General features: G+C 41.8%; 3 protein-coding genes across 3 annotated transcripts; all 3 read left to right on the plus strand.

Moving 5' to 3' along the window:
- Positions 1–529: 529 nt before the first annotated feature.
- Positions 530–1,773, plus strand: hoxd9a (homeobox D9a; the record flags this gene model as incomplete). The annotated part of the gene is given in 3 exon segments (XM_079563269.1): positions 530–604; positions 611–1,160; positions 1,529–1,773. Coding segments are annotated over 3 exon segments (870 nt in total).
- Positions 1,774–11,098: 9,325 nt separating this feature from the next.
- On the plus strand, positions 11,099–12,968 carry hoxd4a (homeobox D4a). The gene is made up of 2 exons (XM_079562500.1): positions 11,099–11,582; positions 11,883–12,968. Exons 1-2 carry the CDS (start codon positions 11,111–11,113, stop codon positions 12,173–12,175), a joined length of 765 nt encoding a protein of 254 aa, XP_079418626.1. The 5' UTR covers positions 11,099–11,110; the 3' UTR covers positions 12,176–12,968.
- Positions 12,969–14,697: 1,729 nt separating this feature from the next.
- On the plus strand, positions 14,698–21,794 carry hoxd3a (homeobox D3a). Its single transcript, XM_079562501.1, has 4 exons — positions 14,698–15,112; positions 18,256–18,312; positions 19,481–20,026; positions 20,258–21,794. The coding sequence occupies exons 3-4, from the start codon at positions 19,567–19,569 to the stop codon at positions 21,004–21,006; spliced, it is 1,209 nt and encodes a 402-aa protein (XP_079418627.1). The 5' UTR covers positions 14,698–15,112; positions 18,256–18,312; positions 19,481–19,566; the 3' UTR covers positions 21,007–21,794.
- The last annotated feature ends 1,773 nt before the right edge of the window (positions 21,795–23,567 follow it).

Genomic DNA, 23,567 nt, shown 5'->3' on the forward strand with positions numbered 1-23,567 from the left:
ATTGATACATAAAGCCATTATTACTCTCCTTTGAACAAATACAAGAATTTTACTACTGCTATTTCCGGGTCACTTTAAAATCAAACTAACACAAAATAGAATGTATATGTTTATTCGTCAAATATTAACAATGGATTTAGAGTATGGTGACGGAAATGGCTTCTGTTATTTTACAGCATGTTATTACATTTATTTTACGAGGACCTAGTAAGTCTATAAAGCCTTTTACTAGCATTCATGGCATCAAGGCGATATTCTAAGAGTCTCCCTAAACATGAAGACGTGGGACTGAGAGCTGTGCATTCTTAGGGCAGCCGCATGAAGTGCCATGCTGTGTCAAACTAAAGGAAACACATTGCGCTCATTTGGCGCTTTTTTGGGTCCAACTAAATTCTGTCAAGGCTTTTTATTATTTGTGGAATGAAAAGCTACATTAAACTCGGCAAAAGGGGAGAGAGAAAGGGCAGGATTGATTTACTCGCTGTATTGGTAAATATGACCACGTGACCCATGTAACCAATCCCTGTAGATGCAGGCCAGCAAAAATACTATGATTGTTCATAGAGGGAAGCTTCCCGTAACAGAGCGAAGCTTATTATATGAGTAGTAAGAGATCAAAATGTCGTCCAGTGGCACTCTGGGTAACTATGTGGACTCTCTGATGGCGCACGAACCAGAGGACGTGTATGAAGCGCGTTTTATTCCCGCTCCGCACACGGTGACCCCGAGGCCGCCAGGTGCTGTCGGGGACCCGATGGATTTCTCTTCTTGTAACTTTGCACCAAAGCCTGCCGTGTTCCCGCCGTCCTGGTCCCCTGTCCACACGCAGGGGCTGTACCATCCGTACGTGCATCACCATCAGCCGCACCTCCCCGCTCCGGACAGCAGATATGTCGGCGTCCGCTCCTGGATGGAGCCCGTGTCCAACCACGTCCCTTTCGCTGGATTCCACTCGAGCAGCCGCTTGTACGAGACCAAACCGGAGGCTGTTCCCCCAAAAGCCGCGGAGAAAGAATCCCCGGAGGAGGACGACGCCTCTGATTTCACCCCGTGCGCAACGTCGGAGTGTCCAGAAAACACGAGCAAAAAGCACAGTGGAAGCGAGCTTTCGAGCCACAGCAGCGAATCCAAAGACGAGAAACAACAACAACTGGACCCAAGTAAGTAAACGGAGTAGCTGGTGCTGATTTACAGCTGTAAGAACTGTATGAGCTGGGTGTGTAAAACTAGAGGTTTTACTAACCTATAAAAGTGTCTGGAACTATACCGCGGCCTGGCGAGGGGAAACCCGCCCTGCACGGGTTATTGCAGGGGACCCGAAACTTTTTATGTCACAGGAAGCCCAGCAGAGGCAATGCTTTCCTAGGACACCGTAGGCCCATTTCATGCCACAATGCTCCATATCATCTTTACTTCCTTACGCACATTTAACTGCCAGCCTGTAATACACTTTAATCTGTCCATTCTGGGTTTCAAACACCATAACATTTCCTCTTTTTTAAATGTCTGCACTTTTTTTTTTTTACAGGCAATCCAGCCGCGAACTGGATCCACGCTCGCTCCACAAGAAAGAAGCGCTGCCCCTACACCAAGTATCAGACTTTAGAGCTGGAAAAGGAGTTTCTCTACAATATGTACTTGACCAGAGACCGTCGATTCGAAGTGGCCCGCATTCTGAGTTTGACAGAGAGACAAGTGAAAATCTGGTTTCAGAATAGAAGGATGAAAATGAAGAAGATGAACCGAGAGAGGACTGGAAAAGACCTGTTCTGAGTTCAAAAACACACAAGCCTCCTTTTTAAAAACAAACAAACAAACAAACCCAAACCTGAACAACTGTAACTGTGGTGGCTCTTGGATTCGTAATGATAGACCCTGTGTCGAACCAAATGTTGGACAAAAGCAAAACACAGGAGGACTATGGGGTCCGTTTCCGTCTAATTTCGACAGAACAACTGGGACTTGCACGCTGAGCTGTAATTATAAGCACTAAACTGTTCAATGAGCCCATTTGAAATGCTCTTAGTTGTTAAAAATTTGTTGTTGTACATAAAACACTTTCAAAGATAAAGTATCTTGCTATTTTGCATTTTACGCACGTGCCCACCGGAGTGTAAAATTAAAAGAAATGCTCTTCTTTTTACGCACGACAATTTGGTGCCCTTATATAAAAGAACCCAAATATTAACACAGCTGACATCAAGCATTTTACATGATTATTAGAAAAGGTAATTTCCTTAATATGTGTAGGTTATAAAGACATGATTTTTAAAAAAAAATGGAGACAGGCGCGTAAGAGTTTGTCGAATAGCGCCGTTTGAAACGTACAGGGGAAAGTATTTACGACTGAGCCTAGTGAGAATTTTCAAGTTATTGTCCAAGTTGTAGGAAGAATGTCTAAAGAACAGGAAGAAACATGGTCCAATAAAGCCATAGAAACGGCTAGACGTCTGGCCTAAATGACTTTATGAGCCTGGCCAGCAAATCCGCTCTGCTCTTTCAAAGAGTTTTTTTTTCTGTCTCTCTTTCTCGAGCTGTTGCTAACAAACAAACGCCCAAAATGGTCACGTTTATTGTCCAACACCCCACGAGCGATTTACTTTAATTGTTGTGTCTAACCAAGTTCGGGAAATATGGATGTGAAAAATAAAACCAGCCTCTTTGAATGTTTCAAATAAAAATGTAATGCACAATCAAACACAGCTACTCAAAATCATTTAAACACTGTCGCGTGAACTCGCTAGAGGGCGACATTGGTCTTCTGTCTCATCCGTAAAGCAACAATGCAGTTGATAAGGAAAAACCAAAAACCCACGAAGGGCATTAAAAAGGTGGAAAAATAAACAAGTAAGACTACCTTACGAATACCTTACACCTATAGGATATGTTCAAAAGCCCATGCGTTTGTTATAGGCCAATATGCAATGTGTGTTAACCCGGATAACTTTTCTGTTATTTTGTTACTATAATTTCACATTCTATTTAGAGAAGATGAACATTCAGAAATTTAAACATGTCCCGTGTTGCCAACCTTACAAAAACGGCCTAATATTGCTATATGGCCTATGTAAAAAATAAAAAATAAAAAAAATACTATATGTATATTTGTATCAGCATTGACCTATATTAAATGTCCTATATTGTTTAGGCGACTATCAGGATAATATGCTTTTAATTAAAGGAATAGAATTTCAGTTATAGAAAAAGTACCATTTCCAGATCACGCGTTGGTTTCAGACTTCTTCTTTCACATCGCTAATATGTAGCCTACAGGATTATTTGAGAGCATACTCCTGTTCAATGATGTTGGCAATAATGTCAGAAGGACCAAGAAGGTGAATTTCTCACTGTTGCATCTTTCTTTTGTATTTTTCGTTTCTTTTTTCTTTTAGCAAATGTGCTCTTTCACATTCAACAAACATGTCAAGTTGTACCGATTATCTGCTTCCTCGCCTCCCCGCGGATATCTTGAGCTGATTGTCATGAGGTTCCACATACATGGACGATGCAAGCTAGCGGCACTGCAGCACTGTATACAAACAGTGGAGCCATAAAGAAGCGTGTTGATGGATTGTATACGCGCTATGACCTCACGCTTTGATCTCAGTGCCGGCTCTGTTTAAGCGTCTCAGCGCGGCCTCGTTGTTGACTGCGAGGTGACTGTCACGGCTGAAGACTTGAACCTATAGGATAACCGCCCTCGGCTCCTTCATCTGGAAATAGATGCCTTCACAGTTACGCTGTGCCAATAGGCGTTCAAGACGTGCATCATAAGACATCTTTGATGCGACACGTTTTCCATCAAAATATCGCCATTTCTGGGCTGCATCCTTGGTCATGTGGCTGCTTCCTTCTTCAAAGCAAATGAATAGCGAGCCCAATTAGTCACATAATCTTTGATTTAATTACACTATATCCTTTCCCTGTGTAATAGACGAGCAAATATGCAATTGCAATAGGACACATCGATTGGAAAGCCGTGCGTAAATGCGCAAAAAACGTCTCTTTTACGCACTGATATAGGTATTCAAAAACCGAACAAGAGTACTTCTAGTACTGTAAGTGGCATTCTTATCTTATGTTAACGGGTCCAGTCAGTGTTTACTGCGTGTACAAGAAATATCTAAATAATAATTAACAAAAGAGGAATTATTTCTAAATTGGTATGACTCAGCACCAGCACTGCAACTACTGAACAGTTTCATACCTGTTTTCGTGAGATGTATAAGTTCATTAGGTAAGAGGTTAGGTTAGAGTATAGCTGAGCAGCATGAATTTCATTGATCTACTATATTGGCATGTCGTGCCCAACACATGGTTGAGCATTGTGTGTGAAGAAGCGCTGTTTGTCTCCCTCTCTCTAAATCCACTAAACTTGTTTACGGCCTGTGCTTTGGTTGACCAGAATAAATGCCATCTCTGGAACGATGGACAGATGTTACTCCCACTGGCTGCAATAGATGTGTCTTGGCTCAAGCCTGGATCTCTTTCATAACACACGCGCACGCACACGTGCACACACACACACACACACACACACACACACACACACACACACACACACACACACACACACACACACACACACACACACACACACACACACACACACACACACACACACACACACACACACACACACACACACACATTCCCAGGACACGCAGGGTTAGGCCCGGGCTGGTTATAAATCGCGCCGGGTTGACTGTGGCATGTCCTCCAGATGAAGAGAATTAAATGAAAGCGATTCCTTTTTGCAGCACTAATATTCACGAAGTCGAACCCAAGATATAAAAGCAAGTCTATTGCTTTATATCTCAACAAAGTGCAATGGGGGGGAAAAAAAGCAAAGATATAAACATTTAAGATATTATTGCGATAGCCTACATTTTGTTCTCGCACTAAAATCATGAAGCTTTTTATCTTGGGCAATAGTCACGAGAATATCAGAATCAGCCATGAATTAGAGTAAAAAAATACAAAATACAAAATAAACACATTTATCATAAAAGGAGATTCTTGACCTCAGTGGGACTTCCCTGCTTAAATAAAGGTCAAATAGACACATTTAAGAAATACAGTTTTTTTTTGTTTCCTTTATAACAACGAAGCCTTTTTTTATGTAATCATAAAAGGCCTATACGCAATTCTACAAAATTATTCGTTGTTTTTTTTTACATTGATTTGGTAAACTCAATAGCATTTCATAAAATAAAGAAGGAAAAAGGCTATTCGCTTTTTTAAAGTAAACAAATTGACTGTATCAAGCGTTTACTGTCATGGTAAAATATCGTCCTTCTAATTTGAAGATGCGATTGCGCAGAGAGGAATAGCGCAGTGTTGCTTGTACGCAGAGGGCATGCAGTTTGTGCTTTTCTGTGCTAGGAAGGGGTGAATTGCTGCAGTCCAAATTCCTTTTTGTGCGAGGACAATTTACAACTGGGTTATAGCACTTTTATGGGCCTCCATCGCCTGTCATTGGATGCCACTGGTCATGTGTGAGAGCAAACGTCTCCATGGCTCTTTCCTGATTTCCCACCGCATACTGCGTATATGGCGTTTAAAGCTTTATACGCCACGGTCTGTTTTCCCCAAATATGCCAGAGCTAAGGTTGTAAAAGCCTGACCAGTCGAGAGCAGGTTTTTTCACGGCGCAAAGAACGTTTTTGGACCGCAACAGGATTTTGTTCTGTATTTGACCCGCTCCGGTGGCGCCTCTGGAAGCTTCATCACCAAAGATCACAGAATGACCATGGATTATCCTTCGGCTATTTGTGAGTATTTTGTGAGATAGCAGCTCATTTACGCCTGTGTGCGCGCGTGTGGACAGTGACAGTTTCCTGTTTCATTAGTCATGTTAATTACCAGCAGGCTAAGCTTTGTGGTTGTGCATGGGCACGAGCACAAGCTGAATTTTGAAGTGTTAATGTGATTAAGTCTAACAAAATGGCTGTTAAATAGTCAGGCAGATTTATCAATTGGTGCGCATTAAGTTATACAATGTTTTTTCTTTTTTTTTTAACTAAATGGTCAGTCAATCCAGTTGAAGGTTTGATCCAATGACCTATTTTTATGTTTGAACAGGCTTAGCCTTTTCATTTTAAATTAAATCCTGCAAATGATTTGGGCTCATTTAGAATTATAGGCCACACGATGGCACACACTAATTGTGGTATAACTAAACTTTTGAATCATTCTTATTACAATTCTAAATTTAAAAAAATCTGTGTTTTTGCAAGATAGTCGAGCAATTTGTGAATGTTTCCTACAAACTTAGCTCATGTGAACCAACAAAACTCCACGGAATGACAGGGGTTTCTACAATAAAGTCAAATGCAGAAGTCCCTCAAAGCTTTGTGTTTTTAGTGAAGCGTAGAGAACGTTTTGGTGCTTGTGAACGAGGACAACTGAACAAAGACAGTATTTCACCGTTGCCTGACAGGCAGCTGCGAAAGTATTTACAGCCTACTGCAATGCGGCAAAATGGACACTGAAAAACAGGCAGCAGACACCGAGCTCTCAGTCGTTCACTGCAGTCTTCTGGCTAATCCTTCTCTCAGTCCAAACTACCCGCATACAAGAAAGTGACAATGATATATCAATAAGAACACCTAAAGGCCCTGACTAAATATAAGAACATCACTGACTGAGGCTGAGCAGCGCCAACTCAACAGGCTTTCTGAGAAACAGAATACACTCATGTGTGCGTTTTCAGGCGGTAAAAATACTTGTGTTTTGATACAGCATTGTAGCCTGTAGTCTCTGATGTAGGCCTATAAGGCATACAACTGAATGCACTTATTTGAAAACAGTAGTTATGCACTGTTGGCTGAAGTGCAAACAGACACAGCGTCTGACTTTGGAATACCCAGTCATAAATATCATATTGAGATTGCCTAATGACTTTTTGTCAGTGAAGGCATGGGGAGATGTTGGTGCTAAAGGTTTGTTAATGTCTCTAAGTAATAATACATATTGTGAAGGTCTCTTGTGATAAGCAAGTTCCAGCAGAAGGCGCTGTTGTCCAACACTAGAATTCAGTGGCGCAGTGCACACAGCCTTTGCAGCAGGGGCCAGGGCTTCCTGATTGGTCATGGCTTAGAACACGTGACACCACGGACACGCTGGTAGTTAGATTTTGGAAAGGTATATTTAGGATATGATTTGTTCCAGGCATTTATTGTTGATGAGGCTCGTCTGCAGCCTGTATTTGGACATCTACTGATAAAGAAATATCTTGCCATATACTTCAGCACAGTTGTTCGGGCCTCCACTTAGTATTTTTCCAGTTCACGTGATGACGTTCTTTTTCCACATGCTAGACTAAAGACTGCTTTATAAGATCATTTGATGGCAGGGTTTACTCATATGATAAGTGTGATTAATGTTGTGAAATTCACGCCAACATTTTGCGGAGATGTTGCTTAATTGTTTCAACAATTACTCCCAGTGTGTGGGAAGGGAAGCTGTAGGGAGGGGCTAAAAGACAAAACGCCTTGTGATTGGCTCAGAAAGTGTTTCCTATCAGTCTGGTGAAGAATAACGCCTGACTTAAAGAAATGATGCCTACAGGCCCACTATTATTTTCAGCAATATTATTTGCATCATCAATTATTGATTACTTTCATACAATAATACATTGTATAGGCCTAGGTTACAGGCCATTTGAATTCACATGCCCTGCTCTACAATGTAATATTGTAGACTGGAAGCATAATTTTGATGCTTGTCAAACAAAAGATTTTGAACATAGCTCACAACATTTGCTTTTGGTGAGAACGTTTATCAGGCCTGAGGGAAAACATCTAATCTAATTAAGCGCCATATGCCACGGTTTGCCTGTTTTAAGTCTTTTCCTTGGTGCACATCAGTGAAATCGTCTTATTGAGCAGGCTAAGTCGGTGCAACTTTCAGGGTTATTTATGGTCTTGTGCGCTCATGTGAATGGCTGCGCGGAAACACGTGACACCATTAAAGTTTGTTTTATGACCTGGGACTTGACAAGCCAAAATATAATTCTCATTGTGTATTAGTAAAGCTCCAGATGGGCTGCGATAGCTCGTCTATTGGTGAAAAGCTCTAACGGATTCACTTTAGCCCCGTTCGTCTGAGTTTGTGCGCGCTGCCGCCATGTGTCGGACTATTCGTGGTAAGTCGTGTTTTATAATTTTTCTGCTACTGTTGTGGGCGTATGATGTCACGCGCTCGGGTGTTTCCTGCCTCTCAAACGGCAACAGGACGCACAAATGCTGCGAGAACTACAGCTGCTGCTGCTGCTGCTTGGATGTACGTGACGTTTTCAACTGTGCGTAAACTTTAGAAAAGTTGCAAACTGGGGTTTGTTGTCGTGCTGCCTTTAACCGAGTCTTGCTTGACTGAGTTACAAATGTGAGGGAGCACAACCTGTTGTTCAGTGCTGGAAACTTTCACTATACTACCCTTCATTTGTTTATGTGTAGCCTAATTCTTTTTACAGTTTCTGGACTATTCCTCATTTTATGGATGTATTTCAAAACTTGAGTGTAAATGTTTGAGTTACAAATTGATAGCTTATGTATATATTTATTTTACCGCAACTTAAACATTGTAATAATACGTTTTAAAATCCACCCTGATTTCTTGTGCGATAAAAGCCTTTTTATGGCGGTTATTGTCATTGTTTGTCTGCAATAGGCTATACTTATTTCAAATTAATATGTGATTATTGGACATTTGATTTACAGTGAAGTGTGTCTAAAAAGGGAAAAAAAATAGGCCTCAAGCTCATTGTATTTCATACAGGCATCACACAGAAAGAAACTTTGGTAATTGGAGTTAAAAGGAGTCAAGCCGGAGCAGTTGCCCTCTCATTTAAGGCAGGCCTCGTTTGGAGAAACGCTGACTTTATCATTCTTTTGTTTGTGATTTCGGCTTTGACCCGTCTCAAGGATGAGGTGAAAGGCAGGTCATATCGTCGCACAACACCATCAAACCAACAGTGCCCAATAACTGATATTTTCCATATTTTAATTGACGCAGATGAGTTTTCATATTGCTAATAATCGAATTCATTGTGCTTTGCGATGTAAGACGAAACCAAGCTTGTCGCATCATTAGAAAACAAGAGACACGGGCTGTTTGAGCTCTCCATGACGATTGTTTAAATAAAGACCCTACATTTTAGATTAAAAGACAGTACAGCAAAAATAAAGCCTATTCCATCAATCCGCTATGCGTAATGTGGTGAAGTTCAGGCCTAACTAATCATTAAGCGGGCCTGCGTGTGGCGGCTTTGAATAGCAGCTATTGCCACTAAAATGGTGTGATAATAAAAGCAGACCATGCCCATAAGTCCAATGAAACAACACGTGCATTATTTTTAAAACTACGGCAAAGCTTCCGCCCTATGTGGCTTCACAAATTCAAAAACGTATGGATAGAAAGAGGCACTTTTACGCACTTTAACACATTTTCCGCCTGTATAAGCTTTCAGTTTTCCAGGAGTTTCCCATTGAGTAAAGACGAAATCCCTCAATAACAAAACAAAACAAAAACAAACAAAAACAGTCCGGTTGATTGCATAAAAAACCTCCACAATATTCCAATTTCCACTTTTCCCCGTGCGTCATGGGCTTTATTTCGTGCGTAAACGCGGCTGTAGAGCTTCGTGTGGCGTTTGGTCAATGGCTCATGAGAACCTGCCTCAACTTTTGCGCTCTTTGAGCTGTCAGTGGGAAGAAAAATAATTCAACCTTTAGCTACGTTTGCAAATGATTTGGCTTGACCTCGGTGGCCCGTCGCCTTATCGTTTGGACAGCGCGGATAACTAATACTCGTGGACATTTGCATCCGCCAGTGTCATGTATATACTCTAGCTATACTTTTGGGTTGGTTTTCCCAAAAGATTTTGACTTTAACATGTTATTTTAAGGCGTCACAATAGAGATACTCATGTGCCACGACTATGTGTTCTCTCTCTCTCTCTCTCTCTTTTTTTTTGGGGGGGGGGTAAGTTTGACACGTGTTTTAAATGTTGTAAGATTTGTCAGTGGTCATAAGACAGAGGTCAGTTTTCCAGTGCGTAAAACCTACCACACAGTGCGGTAATTCTGTGACGCAAGCCTAACTATTCTATTTTGGATTTCCTGAAAGTGCTTTGTGCATTCCCGTCGTCTATATATACCCTGTAGAACCGAATTTGTGTGATAGAAGCACAGTCACAGATTCGATTCTAGGGGAGTATATGGTCGATGAAAAAACTTCGATTTATTGACTGTGTAACAATCTTTTTTGGGCTCGTTGAGTGTTGTGCTGTCAGAAGATCCAGTGGCACAGTAAAGCCCATAAATAGACCCGAGTCTTACATAAAGGAGACTGAGGCCAGATAATGGCACTTTATCTGTGTGATGGTAACATGATCCGAAATGTTACACTTGATAATTATGAATTGGCAGCGAGGAAATGGAATAGATTGGGTCAACGCAGCACACATTTGAGTATTGTGTGTTTTATTGCCTTGTGGCTTGCGATGGCTCTTCATTATTGATTCCCAGGGCTGGCTGTGCCTCTGCCTCTGGCCAATGGGCTCCAGAGACGCCGCAGTCAAAGAGAAGGCAGCAGTTGAAGTGATGAGATTGGTGTAACTTTTGGGTGACCCCTGTCCCGACAAAGACACTGTCCATCAATTGTCCGCAGTCATTCTTCTGCGCTTTTATGCCAAAGGGCTTTTTGTAACCTTTGTTGGATTCCCTGTTCAACTGCGCGCCTCCAAGCAGAGACAGAGGAGCTGATAATCTCTATAACTTCCAAATACTTGCATTTACTTTTGAATTATATGACGCGCTCTTTATTGTGCGCATTAAGAATGGCGCTTGGACAAAGGTAACAAACCACAAACTGCGTGTTTTTGCTCCAAATTTTGTTATGACTGTATTTCCTAACTACGTGTTTTGTTGTATGTTATGTTTTCGCTCCGCTCCTCCTCCAGGTCTAATTTGAGAGTAGGTTAAGTTGAATTAAATTGCTTGTAGTTGTATGTTTACCCGTTTATGAACCAGCATCACCTCCATTGGTCGATTCGGTCACATGGTTCGCTAACTTTATTCAGTTGACACGAAAGTAGGAGGGCTTTATGGAGGGAGGAAAAAAAGACAACTCGAGAAAAATTAGTATTTTCTACCTTCAGAAATTAATGGCCATGAGTTCGTATATGGTGAACTCTAAGTATGTGGATCCGAAATTTCCTCCGTGCGAGGAATACTCCCAGAATAACTATATACCTGACCAGGGCGCAGACTTCTTCAGTCCGGCGCAGGACACTGACTTTGAGCATCCCGGGATCTACCCACGGTCTAACTACACGGAGCAGCCTTTCAGCTGCAACACGGTGCAGGAGCCCACGGTGCCGCCACGGGGTCATGTACATGACAGGACACAGAGCCACGCGGATGCCTTCAGCACGCACACGGAACAAGGGCCCACAGTTCCAGCAGCCGGAGCCAGGACGTGTGGCCAGCAGCAGAACACAAAGAGTCAGAACGGGCTGCAGAGCAAGCAGCCAGCAGTGGTTTACCCCTGGATGAAAAAAGTGCATGTAACGACTGGTAAGACGCGCTTGTATTATTCACTCTAATATTTATGGCGGTGTTTGAAGGGCCTCACCAATTACACAAGTCATAAATTTTTATAGCTGAGGAAATAGGCCTATAGGTGAGCGCCCAATACTGCTCAAGACCAGGAGGTTTTTGCAGAAATATACCCATATTTGCTTCATTTCGTTTCTAATGGCTAAGCTTTCCCTGCTGTGAAACGGACTAAACTTGTATCTAGTCGGCCGCGTGTTTTGTTGATTGTGTGTGTGTGGTGCTCCCATTTGGTGACACTTTGTGTATGTTTCTCGCCAGTGAACCCAGATTACACGGGGCCCGAGCCTAAACGGTCCAGAACCGCGTACACGCGGCAGCAGGTCCTGGAGCTAGAGAAGGAGTTCCACTTTAACAGGTATCTGACCCGGCGACGGCGGATTGAGATCGCGCACACGCTTTGCCTATCTGAGAGGCAAATCAAAATCTGGTTCCAGAATCGACGCATGAAATGGAAGAAGGACCACAAACTACCCAACACCAAGGGTAGATCTGCCCCACCAGCGGCCATCCATCTGCACAAGGAGCCCCACACGGACATCACCACGTTATAAGAAATACACAGGAGTGGACTGTACAGCTGCATCTGACCTCTGCATGGAAATGCTCTTTTATTTTTATTTTTCTGAATTATTTAAAACAAACCAAGCAGTGTTTCTAATGTGCATCTTGCTACAGAAGGCAATCAGTAAGAGTTTGAAATACTTCAGCACAAAACAACAAAACTTTTGGATATGACTCTATTTTACACACTTCATTGTCCATCCATGTGGACCTGAAAACGCTTCAACTCATCTCATGTGGATTCACGGGGTCTGAACCTCGAATTGTCTTTTAGGCAAAACGGGGGGACGTCATTTGTGTACAATTGGGCACACACAAAGTGTGTGTGTGCGTGTGTGTTTTTTTTCTTCATCAAACAAAGACGCACAAAATGTTCGCCTGAATCTTTACTTGAACGAATTTACACAGAGCACGCCAAACCGTTTGGAAATGTAGAAATGCTAGAATAGGTTTCTTTGTATGTTTTAACTTATTTTATACAAAAAGGCTTTGCCTATCTTAGCCTAAATGTGATCAAGGCTAAATCCAGACATTCCTGTGTGCAAACTATTCCGAGTGCCCTTATAAATCTTTCCTGACACCTTTGTAAACAATGTACATTTTCAGAGCTTCTCTCGTGCCATTTGAAACTCTTTATGAAAGATCTTTTCTTTTTTGCATGGCATAAAATTGATATTGAATGTTTCTCATCATACAATGAAACTCAGAGTATATAGGAACATAATTATTTTTTCTTTGTATGAGTTATTATTTATTTGTTTAAAATTTGTACATTTTACTATAGCAAACACACAATTTTAAATAAAAGTATTCGTTGAATTATTGATGAATTAGTGTGCCTTTTTTTTTTTTTTTTTTAGCGTGCTTCAGTTTTTGGAGAATGTGGGCCGAGAGGCCAGATTATTGTCGTTTCTTGCGTCTTTGTGTTTTGGACAAAAAGCCCAGAAGCTGTGTGAGTGCGAGAAGATCTGAGAATCTTCTTCTTGTCTTGTGTCTTGATGAAAAGGTATTTCGAGTCAAAGGTGGACAAAGCAGCGCGGCCAGCCGCCAGGTTCATCCTTAGGCCACGCTTGAGCCGCGAGCACTGACCTCCAGCTCCAGTGCCTGACCCGCGGACACAGAGCATTACTGGGAACATTTGCGCACCGAAATAGCAGAAAGGAAACCGAAATTAAAAGCAGTAACTATTAAATTGGGCAAATTTGCCACAAGCCGCAAAAAGCGTCTTGGCGAGTGCAAACGCCTGTGCGTAATTATTGCGTAAAAAAGAAAAGAAAAACTACATTGTGTTTTTCGTTACAATATGGGTTGGAAATGGCATAATCAAACTACCTTCAAACACGATTTGAAGCACGGGGAGCACAGACAAAATGTAACACAACTAATGCACGTGTTCATTGTTTCGTTTCGTTTGGTCGTTGTTTCTTTTTAGGCGGAAACTTTGTTGTTTAGTGGCTATTTAATGTTTTAGGGAGGTAATGCTCATTTTGCAGCTAGTGTATCGCATAGCCAATATAATATAGTTATTTATAAACTCCAGCCAATATAATATAGTTATTTATCAACTCCCGAAGAATCTTGTAGAAAACATAACAAATAGCTGCAAGGTCACGGCGCTCTTGTAAGATCTACAAATATTCCCCATGTGTTTAAAACAAAGGTGTTTTTGTTTTGTTTTTACACCGCATCTAATCGTGCTTTGCTGATACAAATAAATAAATATAGGCACATTTATAATTAGGCTATATCAACGATCATAATGCGCTCCGGGTTAGCGCAATCTGCGACAGAACATGTGATAAACAGAAACCAACAGCTTAACAGATGTAACTGATCTGGTTTAGTACAAAAGAGACTCGTTTTCTCTGTTCCAATAAAGACACTTTTAAAGCTCATCAAAGTAAGTCACAACTTTTATTTCGGACGTCCTATCTCTGCACAACTGACCTTCGACCCTTGACCCATGTCGAACCTGGACTGAACCGAACTTTTAGCCCAGACTTGTACAACTAAATGTTCACAGAATACTTAGTGACGCTACGTATAGGTGTGTGTGTGTGTGTGTGTGTGTGTGTGTGTCTGTTTGCATGTGTGTGTGCGTGTGTGTGTGTGTGTGTGTGTGTGTGTGTGCGCGCGTGTGTGTGTGTGCGTGTGTGTGCGTGCGCGCGCGTGTGTGCGTGCGTGTGCGCATAGGAACTCATATACGCATAGGAGGAGGAGAAGCAGCAGGGAACAAAGTGATGCTGCCACTGATGATGATCTCAGATGCTGAGGAGAGAAGGGCTATGACAAAGGACAGGAATAAAAGATTTTATTTTAGGATACATAAAAGATTACGGTTCTTGACTTATAAAAGTCCTGTTTGTGAACTAAAGAAGAATCAAATGTAAAAAATGTAAAGAAGCATGTGCCAAAATATGTCGAATGATAAGGTACAGTGTTGTAATAAAAGAATGAGGTTTCTATCGCCGTCTCCATCAGCACACGTCAGGTCAGAGCAGCCCACTATACGTGTAGCGTGTATAGCCACTGACCTACATGTCTGAACAGCAATAAATGGGAGCCAAAGGCAGTGCCATTTTCAATGACACTGCAGCCTGAGCTGGAATACGACGAGCTGCTCTCCATCCGGCCATATTTGATTTCCAGCTGTTTTCGCAGAAGCCTCTCGGATCCAGACAAGCCCCTGAGATATATGCATCCACAGATACAAGCCAGAGACTATACCACTACACTCTCTATTCTCGACCACGTGATTGTCTAAATAATTAATGCAGCACGTCCCCCTAGAAACACCGCGTCGTCATTAATCGCGAGGACTCTATCAGACTTGAAAACTGAAGAGATCCCCCAAGAAAATAATATCCGATAGCCGGCGCAAGTGTAGCCCGCTCTGTAGCAGCACATCCGAACCGATGGATGCTTGGGTACGTACAAATTTCTGCATTTTTCATGTTGCCTGAGCTACAAGATGACGATATCAAATGTCGAGATATTTGATAAATAGCTGCCTTTGATGTGTGCGCGCGGCACTTTGCTTTTGGGCTTCGATTCGTGCCGCTGTTCGCGCTGACTTCTCCCTCTTATATTCTACAAGGGTTCCGTTTAGGCTCAACTAAATAATCATTGTTTTACCAGTGTTTGGGGTTGCATGTTCTGACTGTTACGGTAACAATGGCTTTTAGCGCATTTTTAAGGGGGAACAGTGAACATAGCCGATATTCCTTGCATTGATATTTAATACATAATCACTTAACGAAGGCATAAAGTTCAAATCTCCTTCGCTCCGGAACACTGCCGTTAACGGCAACTCATCGTGCTTCCTTCAATGACTCACATGACTCTATTGTTTTTACTGTTGGTGGCTGATGCGAATTTGATGCTTGAAAGTGGCACAAGTTTGGGCGGGCTGACAGACCTAACTCCTTGTAAATCATTGGCAGTAATTCCTGAAAGGGTGCGATGCTGTTGGGGGCCGGCCGAAAACTGTAAATCTTCCACTTTTATTGCCCTCTGAACATATGCAGCGCCGATACAAGCCGTGCATCCCTCTCCACAGTCAGAGCAGTGGCTGTGCGCTCCGAACTCTCCTCTTGTTCGACAAACAGGATTTATTCTCGAATTCATCCACGAACCGCACATGTATCATTATTTTGTGTGATTGATAATGAAAACAGCACGGGACAAGCCCCGGCTCCACTCTTTGTGTGAAGACAGACACAGCAAACAAAAGATGATAATGTGTTTTATTTGAATACAATCCAGCCACAGATGGAGAAAACTCCCACGGCATTTATTGAAGAAATAATAACATCAATAACAACACGAAAAATACAGGCCATTCTATGACTACATCCTAAAATATAAATATGCAGAGCTGTGCTTCTTTTATCAACAAAATGCACTGTTTTAATCATGTGTAGCTTTCAAAACAAAGCAAAACGTTGCAGGGTTTTACAAGTACACGTGTGGAGCAAAGAGCTTTCCTGATATAGCTGGAGGCACAGTTTAAATGTTCATGAGCATATCAAGAAAAACGCGGAATGGAAGATTTTCACACAGTTCACACGAGGAAATAAACGCCACCCTTTATCAGAATGGATTGGTGAGGTAAGGCTTGCTTGAAGCAGGGTGAAGGAGAACAATCACGTGAACAAATATGCTTGTGTCTTAAGGCAGTGCCTTGATTTGTCATCATAAAGCTTCCGAAACACCAAAATCCTAATGCTGGCTCCACATCAGAGCAGGCCTATCTCTGACTCAATTCTACACATATCAATAGATGATTGATTACCAGGATTTTTTTCTGGAATAACGCTACCTTGTTGGCTTTTTATTGGTAGCTGTATGCGAGACCTTCCAATCTTTCGGGAATAGTGTCTCCACTGGTATATGGAAATGTCTGAAAAACAGCAAGATCAGGTTTAGGACGGCATTGTCTCCAGACAAAGGCTGAAGGATTTATGCTGGAGAGCGCGCACAGACAAACTGAGGGGCTTTATGATGAATTGATGCACAGGTAAGCAACTGCATGGCACAACGCAACCTTTAACGATAGGTTAATATAATGTGTGTGATTTATTCCGTTCAATGGGCTGATGCTTGTTAATGTAAGTGTGTCGTGCGCACGCGGCTATATGGACTTGAGTTACCCCTCTTCAAAAGCAGATTCATAAATTGAAGAAGCGCCTTCAAATATTATCGACACATTGAATGGAAGGCGCCCGGTGCTTTTTTGGCTCACTGTGCCTTTTGATGAGAAGCGGCACCGAAGGAGTAGGAGAGAAACTTTTCTTTTTGACTCTTGGATCGTAAATCACATTAATTTGTTGTCTTATATCGTCACTGTGGTGTTTGCAGTGATCTATGTGGTTTCAACTATATGGCTTTGTTAACTTGAAACCTTACATTATACTGAGGTTGGATATTTGAACGCATTCAGTTGGATTACGAAGAGATGTATTTTATTTATTTAAAAGCAAAATTGTATCAACTTGTGCAGCATCCGTTTCCTTGGAATTTACACAAATGTCTTTCTTTTTGCGCTGGATCATAATGAGCAAAGGAAACAATATGTACAATAATATAGTGACTATAAGGTAATTAATACAATTATATTTGGTTGTTTTTTTATGTTATAAATAATATAACATTGGCCTGCGCTTACTTGCGTAATATCATATTTCAGATTAGGTTTCTTACAGAATTCGCCTCCAGCATAAAACGTAATCAACTGAAATGAAAAAAGTAATTAAAACAATTTTTACTAAAATGCACTTTTCTCCTTCATAATTCCTGTAGGGCCTGCTGAAATTATAACTCACTATGAATAATATATGGTTCATAAAATCTTCTAAAATGGACTTTTGGTTATCATTTCTATTCAAAGCTACTTTTGAAAGAAATAACAAAGCTGGTTTTAAAGGGATAATAACACTCCACCCTGAGTCTGGCCATTGTGTGAACCAAACTTACCGTAACAGCGCGTAGGCGAAAAACACAACGCTATGAAAAGAGGAGCATGTCTGCTACTAGTCTGCTGCTAGTACTAGTGGGCTAAAGCACTCGAGGCGACACAACATCAAACCCGTAAAATCCACACGCGGAATCCAACAATCCAGAACGTTTCAGCCGCAAATACCAACGGAACAGCATCTATCCCGACGCTCCAGCTTCTGGATGCGCCAGACGCAGAAAGGCAGCCCGTTTGGCCAGAGCGGCTTCTTGAAGCAAACTGCTCGTTGTTCATTAAACTTTGACTTTACACTCAGTGACCTGTGGGTCACACAAAAAGCTTATGACTGCTAAATATTTGGAAGAGTTCTTTGTGGGAAAAGTGCACACGCAGGACTTTTTTCGTGCCTTTGAGGCACAGCCTCAATATAACATCAACTCAGTGCTTCACAAAAAAAGCTTTGTGCACGGAACATTTATTAAAATGTACGCAAAAGATTTGATCCTTTGATAGATTTTTGAAATTGTAGTATTTCAGAAAAATGGTGCTGCATATATTTGTGTTGGTCAGTGAAGTGAATGTAGGGGTGGTAGTGATTTCTTTATTGTGTTGCAGGTCGAGGAGGCTGCAGCGATGAACGCGTAAAAACTACACGCCTTTGCGCAGAGTTTGGTGAGTAAAATTGATATCAAACGCAAATGTTATATTATACACGCTTTATTAGGCCAACTACATTGTAACATTAATATTTAGGCTAGGTTAAAATATTGCATTCGTAGATGCAATACAAACATTAAAAACAATACAATCGCCTATAAAACAATAGCATATAAAAAAAATCTAAAATAAAACAAGCAAAAAAAAAAAAGATGGGCTACATTAAATCAACATTTAAGATACACATGCAAAATATGGAGGATAAAATTATACGGATTCGCCGCGGCGTCCCTTCCACTCGGCTTGAGCAGCGCCAGAGAGGCTCAGTAAAGCGGTGTTTGGGTCGAAGGCGAGGAGAAGAATGGACGCCTTGGGTCCAAACCGAGCCTTGAATGAGAGAAGCGGCCAGCGATAAAATTCTTTCCCATGCCTTCCTCCTACGCTGTGCGTCTTGAGCACTGTTTTGCTTTTCATTCCTCTCTGTGGCCGTTTACAACCATAACATTTGCGGTCATAAATTTTGCCGCGGTCCACACTGACAGGTGCAATTGTTATGCACGACGCAAACTGCACCTCCTAAAGCCACCAACATAGGCACAGTCTTTGAAGCACGTTTTTGGTGTGGTGGAGCCTACCATGTTTTACAATTGCATTTAGCGAAAAAGGATTTTATATGACATTTTTTAATGGTCACAAATGGGGGAGGGGGGCATATAAAATCACCAACAAACGTCAGACGAGCCTATGAAATACTGGCTGCATATCCAATATCATATCCAACCATCAGAACATGCATATACCAGGACATCAGGCCTCTTTCAGCATCTGATCTAAACGAAGATGAGGCTGCACAGCCTCGCACTGGTGCAGTGAAACGCGCGCGCCATGGTGGGCTATATTTCTGTTGCAGGAACAATGCGTGACGGGCTTTGTCAGAGTCGTGATCAGTGAAAAGCCCATTGTGCGTATTCGAGTCAGATGCTGATTCAGCTTATTTCTGGGGAGCCCTTAAGTCTCCCAGAGGGTCCTTTTAGCGTGAGTTAAACTTTAACAGTTTGGTGACAAAGTGAGTCGAGTGCTCGCGCTGCTGTCAAGCCATTTGTGGCTCACATCTGCTGTAGTGTGAATGGCGTTAGGAGCAGGCCACCCATTGCCCAAACCTTATGATGTTTCTCTTATACAGGTCAGAAACTGGAGAGGCAGTGGGAGACACCAATCACGTGAAAAACAACACCCATGCACGGCGTGCAGTGGCTTTGAAACCACAAAATGCAGAAAGCAACATACTATGACAATTCTGGACTCTTTGGAGGCTACACGTACCCCAAACCCGACTCTTACAACTATGGCCCATCTCACCAGTCCTACACGGCTGCTAGCATTGAAACTGATTACCAAGGCCCAGCGTGTCCCATCCAGACCTCTGCTGTGCGTCCCCCGACCCTTAAAGACAGTGAGCTGAACGGGGACTGCATGCGCCAGAGCAGCACACAGAGCAACAGCAGCCAGGCCAGCAGCATTGGTGAGCAGCAGCCTCCTCCTCTGTCTGCGGCCTCGCCCGGTTCCAACAGCTCCACATCCAACAAGAAAAAATCTCCGTCTGGAGCCTCAGGCGCCACCACGCCGGCCATCACCAAGCAGATATTCCCCTGGATGAAGGAGACCCGGCAGAACTCCAAACAGAAGGGCAACAACTGTAGTGCCAGTGCAGGTAAAGGCCCAATGATTGATTGATTAAATAAATAAATAAATAAATAAATAAATAAATAAATGAATGAATGAATGAATGAATGAATGAATGAATGAATGAATAATTACAAAATATTCCATTAATTCTGTTCAATGAAGTGCCATCATTATTAATTTAAATCATTTCAACTATGAGACGCATAAACTATGATAACGCATGTGTCTTTCTTTGAATGTGCTGACTGAAGTCTGGATTTGGGTCTGTTTTCAGGTGAGGTTAGTGATGAGAAGAGCCCACCCGGACCAGCTTCCAAGCGGGTCAGAACAGCGTACACCAGCGCGCAGCTTGTGGAGCTGGAGAAGGAGTTTCACTTTAACCGTTACTTGTGTCGCCCTCGGAGAGTGGAAATGGCCAATCTGTTGAATCTGACCGAGCGTCAAATAAAGATCTGGTTTCAAAACCGGAGGATGAAATATAAAAAGGACCAGAAGTCAAAAGGCATGGCGCATTCCCCTTTGGGGCACTCGCCGGATAGAAGCCCTCCACTGAGTGTCCCGAATCACATTGGATACTCTGGCCAACTCCAAAATGTGAATAGCCTCAGTTATGACGCGCCTTCGCCACCATCCTTTGCTAAACCTCAGCAAAACATGTACGGATTGGCTGCGTACACAGCGCCCTTAGGTGGATGCATCCCGCAGCAGAAAAGGTACCCGGGATCCGAGTATGAACACCACGGCATGCAGAGCAATGGCACTTTTGCCAACGCCAATTTGCAAAGTAGCCCAGTTTATGTGGGTGGGAACTTTGTTGATTCCATGCCAGCCTCGGGCCCCATGTTCAACCTTGGCCATCTTCCTCATCCTACATCCACCAGTGTGGACTATAGCTGCGCTGCGCAGATCCCAGGAAATCATCACCACGGACCCTGTGATCCCCACCCCACGTACACAGACCTCACGTCGCACCAAGCGTCTCAGGGAAGGATTCAGGAAGCGCCTAAACTCACGCATTTGTAAAATGTCTTATCCATGTGTGTCTGTGCGTGTTTGTGAGCGAGTGCGCATGTGTGTGCCAAATTAGGTTGCGCTCTTTTTATTACCTCACTAGTCTAACTTCGCCCCGAGCGAGTCGTGTATTATCAGTATTATTGATATGACTATTAATGCTATAATGTGTCATTATTTTCTGAATACTGCTTTGTCCATTTCTCTTGAACAGGGGCACATAGGCCTGTTGTCAGTCTGTTCCACTACTTTCTATTTTTATGTGCAATGCGCATTTTTGGACAAAATATTCCATGCCGTTACTTGAATAGTCGATCACAAAGTAGCAGCTCATCTCTAGAAGAAAAAGCGCCATTCGAATTTTTTGTCTGTTTGTCCGGAAGCAATTTCCTCGAGAGAATCCAACTTATTTATTGATATTATTTTGCATACTCTTTATAATAGCCTCTTCACTATTTATTATTTAATTACATTTGTATTGCACATTATTTATCGTTTATGGGAGTATTTATGTGATTTTTTGTAAGATTGGACACATCAGTGCACTTGTAAGTGTAGGAAAACAGGGTCTGAAATGACTTGGTCTTGTGTAGACCGGGAACATTTCTTTATAAGTGGGATAAATGGGGCATTTTATAGTGTATAACCGTCACTATATGTCCATGGTTAATCTTGTGTCTACCTTAAGAACATAGACTATCGAAGTATCTAATACAGTATTATACACCAGCATGTCATTTTGTGTAGCCATTTGATTTGTTCTCCATTGTTACTTCTTCATTTGATATCCATGAAATTACAAGCCCTAATGATATCAAAATGTTATATTTTATTGTGTTGAACATTTTGTAAATAAAGTGCTCAAATATGTCTAAATCATATTTATGTTTTCTATCAACATTTTAATACATTTTCTCAGAGCTTGTACCAAAAATTATGCCAAAAATGTAGTCCCCCCCTAATCAGATGTGTATAATTTATAATGCTGATGATTATTTTAATTTGAGCATAGAGCACAACAATGATCGAGAGGAATTCAAATTGGCAGCAACTCGTTTGTCCAACCAGTTTCCAAAGGGACATTTTTCTCTGTGCATATACAGTTTACACACTACAGAAAGGAGGCTCGGGCAGAATAGTGACAAATGCGAGGAGAGAAAAAAAAGAATACTGCTGCTACTATGACATTGGGAATGATGCAACGATGGCGGCGTGCGTTGGTGTGCGCGCACAGAGCAGCGAGAGAGCGTAGTTCATCCTTTATTGCTCCTGGAGAGCCATTTCAAAGCTCATTAATCAAAAACTCGTCGCTTTCAGACTCCTTGCTGATCCCTCCTCCTAGTGAACAAAGCATTTGCATTCCAAATCCAAGTAACACGTCTCAAACTGGGCAGGCCAACCTCTGATGAGGAGGGAAAGCCACGGAATCTTATGAAAACGCCTTTGGATTCAAGTGAGATAGGCTTATTCTTCATTAGAAAGATGTATCAAAGGTCTGAATGTGCATGTGCTCTAAAGGGAAACGTCCAGCAAGCCTGCTCTGATAGAGTTAGTGGGAAAAAATACAGCCTAAATACTTATTTATTCACAGCATCGACACAAACAGAGGAAAACAAACAAGCAAACCAACCAACAAACAAACAATTCATTTAATATGAAGTCTCAAACAGTCGGCCTATTCAATACATTTGTCTAATATTTTTGTGTCATAGCTTTTGAGATAAAAGCATAAGGCCTATTTGAGTTGCTTCATTACTTTACAGGTCATATTGACAAGTGGAAAGGATGTTCTCATATATGGCTTAAGCCTATAGAACTGGATGATATGGGCTGGACTATTTTATTTCTCACATTGATTGATTTCGATTTTACAATTTGATTTTAGATTTGATTTTTCATAATGAAATACATACATGTAGCTGATTCATGACACACTAAGCTCTAACAAACCTAAGCTCTAACCAAAACAAATTCATGTTTCCTCCAGTATCATTTAACACACAAAAAATCTTCCAGTGTCTCATCCAAACTCCAAAACTAGGAGCTTTTTCTGCCAAAGAAAAGGCTCATTCTAAAGATCCAGGACGATTATTGAGATTGATCGAAGAAGATATTGTGTTTTTGATTCAGTTTCGATGAATTGCCCAGCCCTTCTTAGGCCCATTACAATGGTATGTTTGTACCCAAAAGATAAAAAGCCTTACATTGGCAAATATTTGAGCCACGGGCTTTAGAAAAAGCCCTATAGGAGGAAAAGTCTCAGGATTTTGGACCAATTTATTAACCCTCAATAGAAAACAAGTTTGACTTCCAGTCAAATACAGGCTAGCATCTATGCCATGTTAAAATAAATGAATATAAAAAAACAACAACTTGTATTTGCTTCACAATGTCACTTGTGAGGCTTTGTGGGGGAGACAAAGCACCCAGATGCGTGTTTTGAGGCTGTGATTGGATGAAGAAGAGGAGACCACGCCCATCGGAGGGAGCTAATATTTGCACACAGGGAAGTTGCTACTAAGGCTAGTTAATAATGTGTAATAACAGGAGCTGCTAAACGGACTCGACGTTCG

Source organism: Gobius niger, assembly GCF_951799975.1.
Source record: "Gobius niger genome assembly, chromosome: 9".
In the NCBI taxonomy this organism is placed as follows: Eukaryota; Metazoa; Chordata; class Actinopteri; order Gobiiformes; family Gobiidae; genus Gobius; species Gobius niger.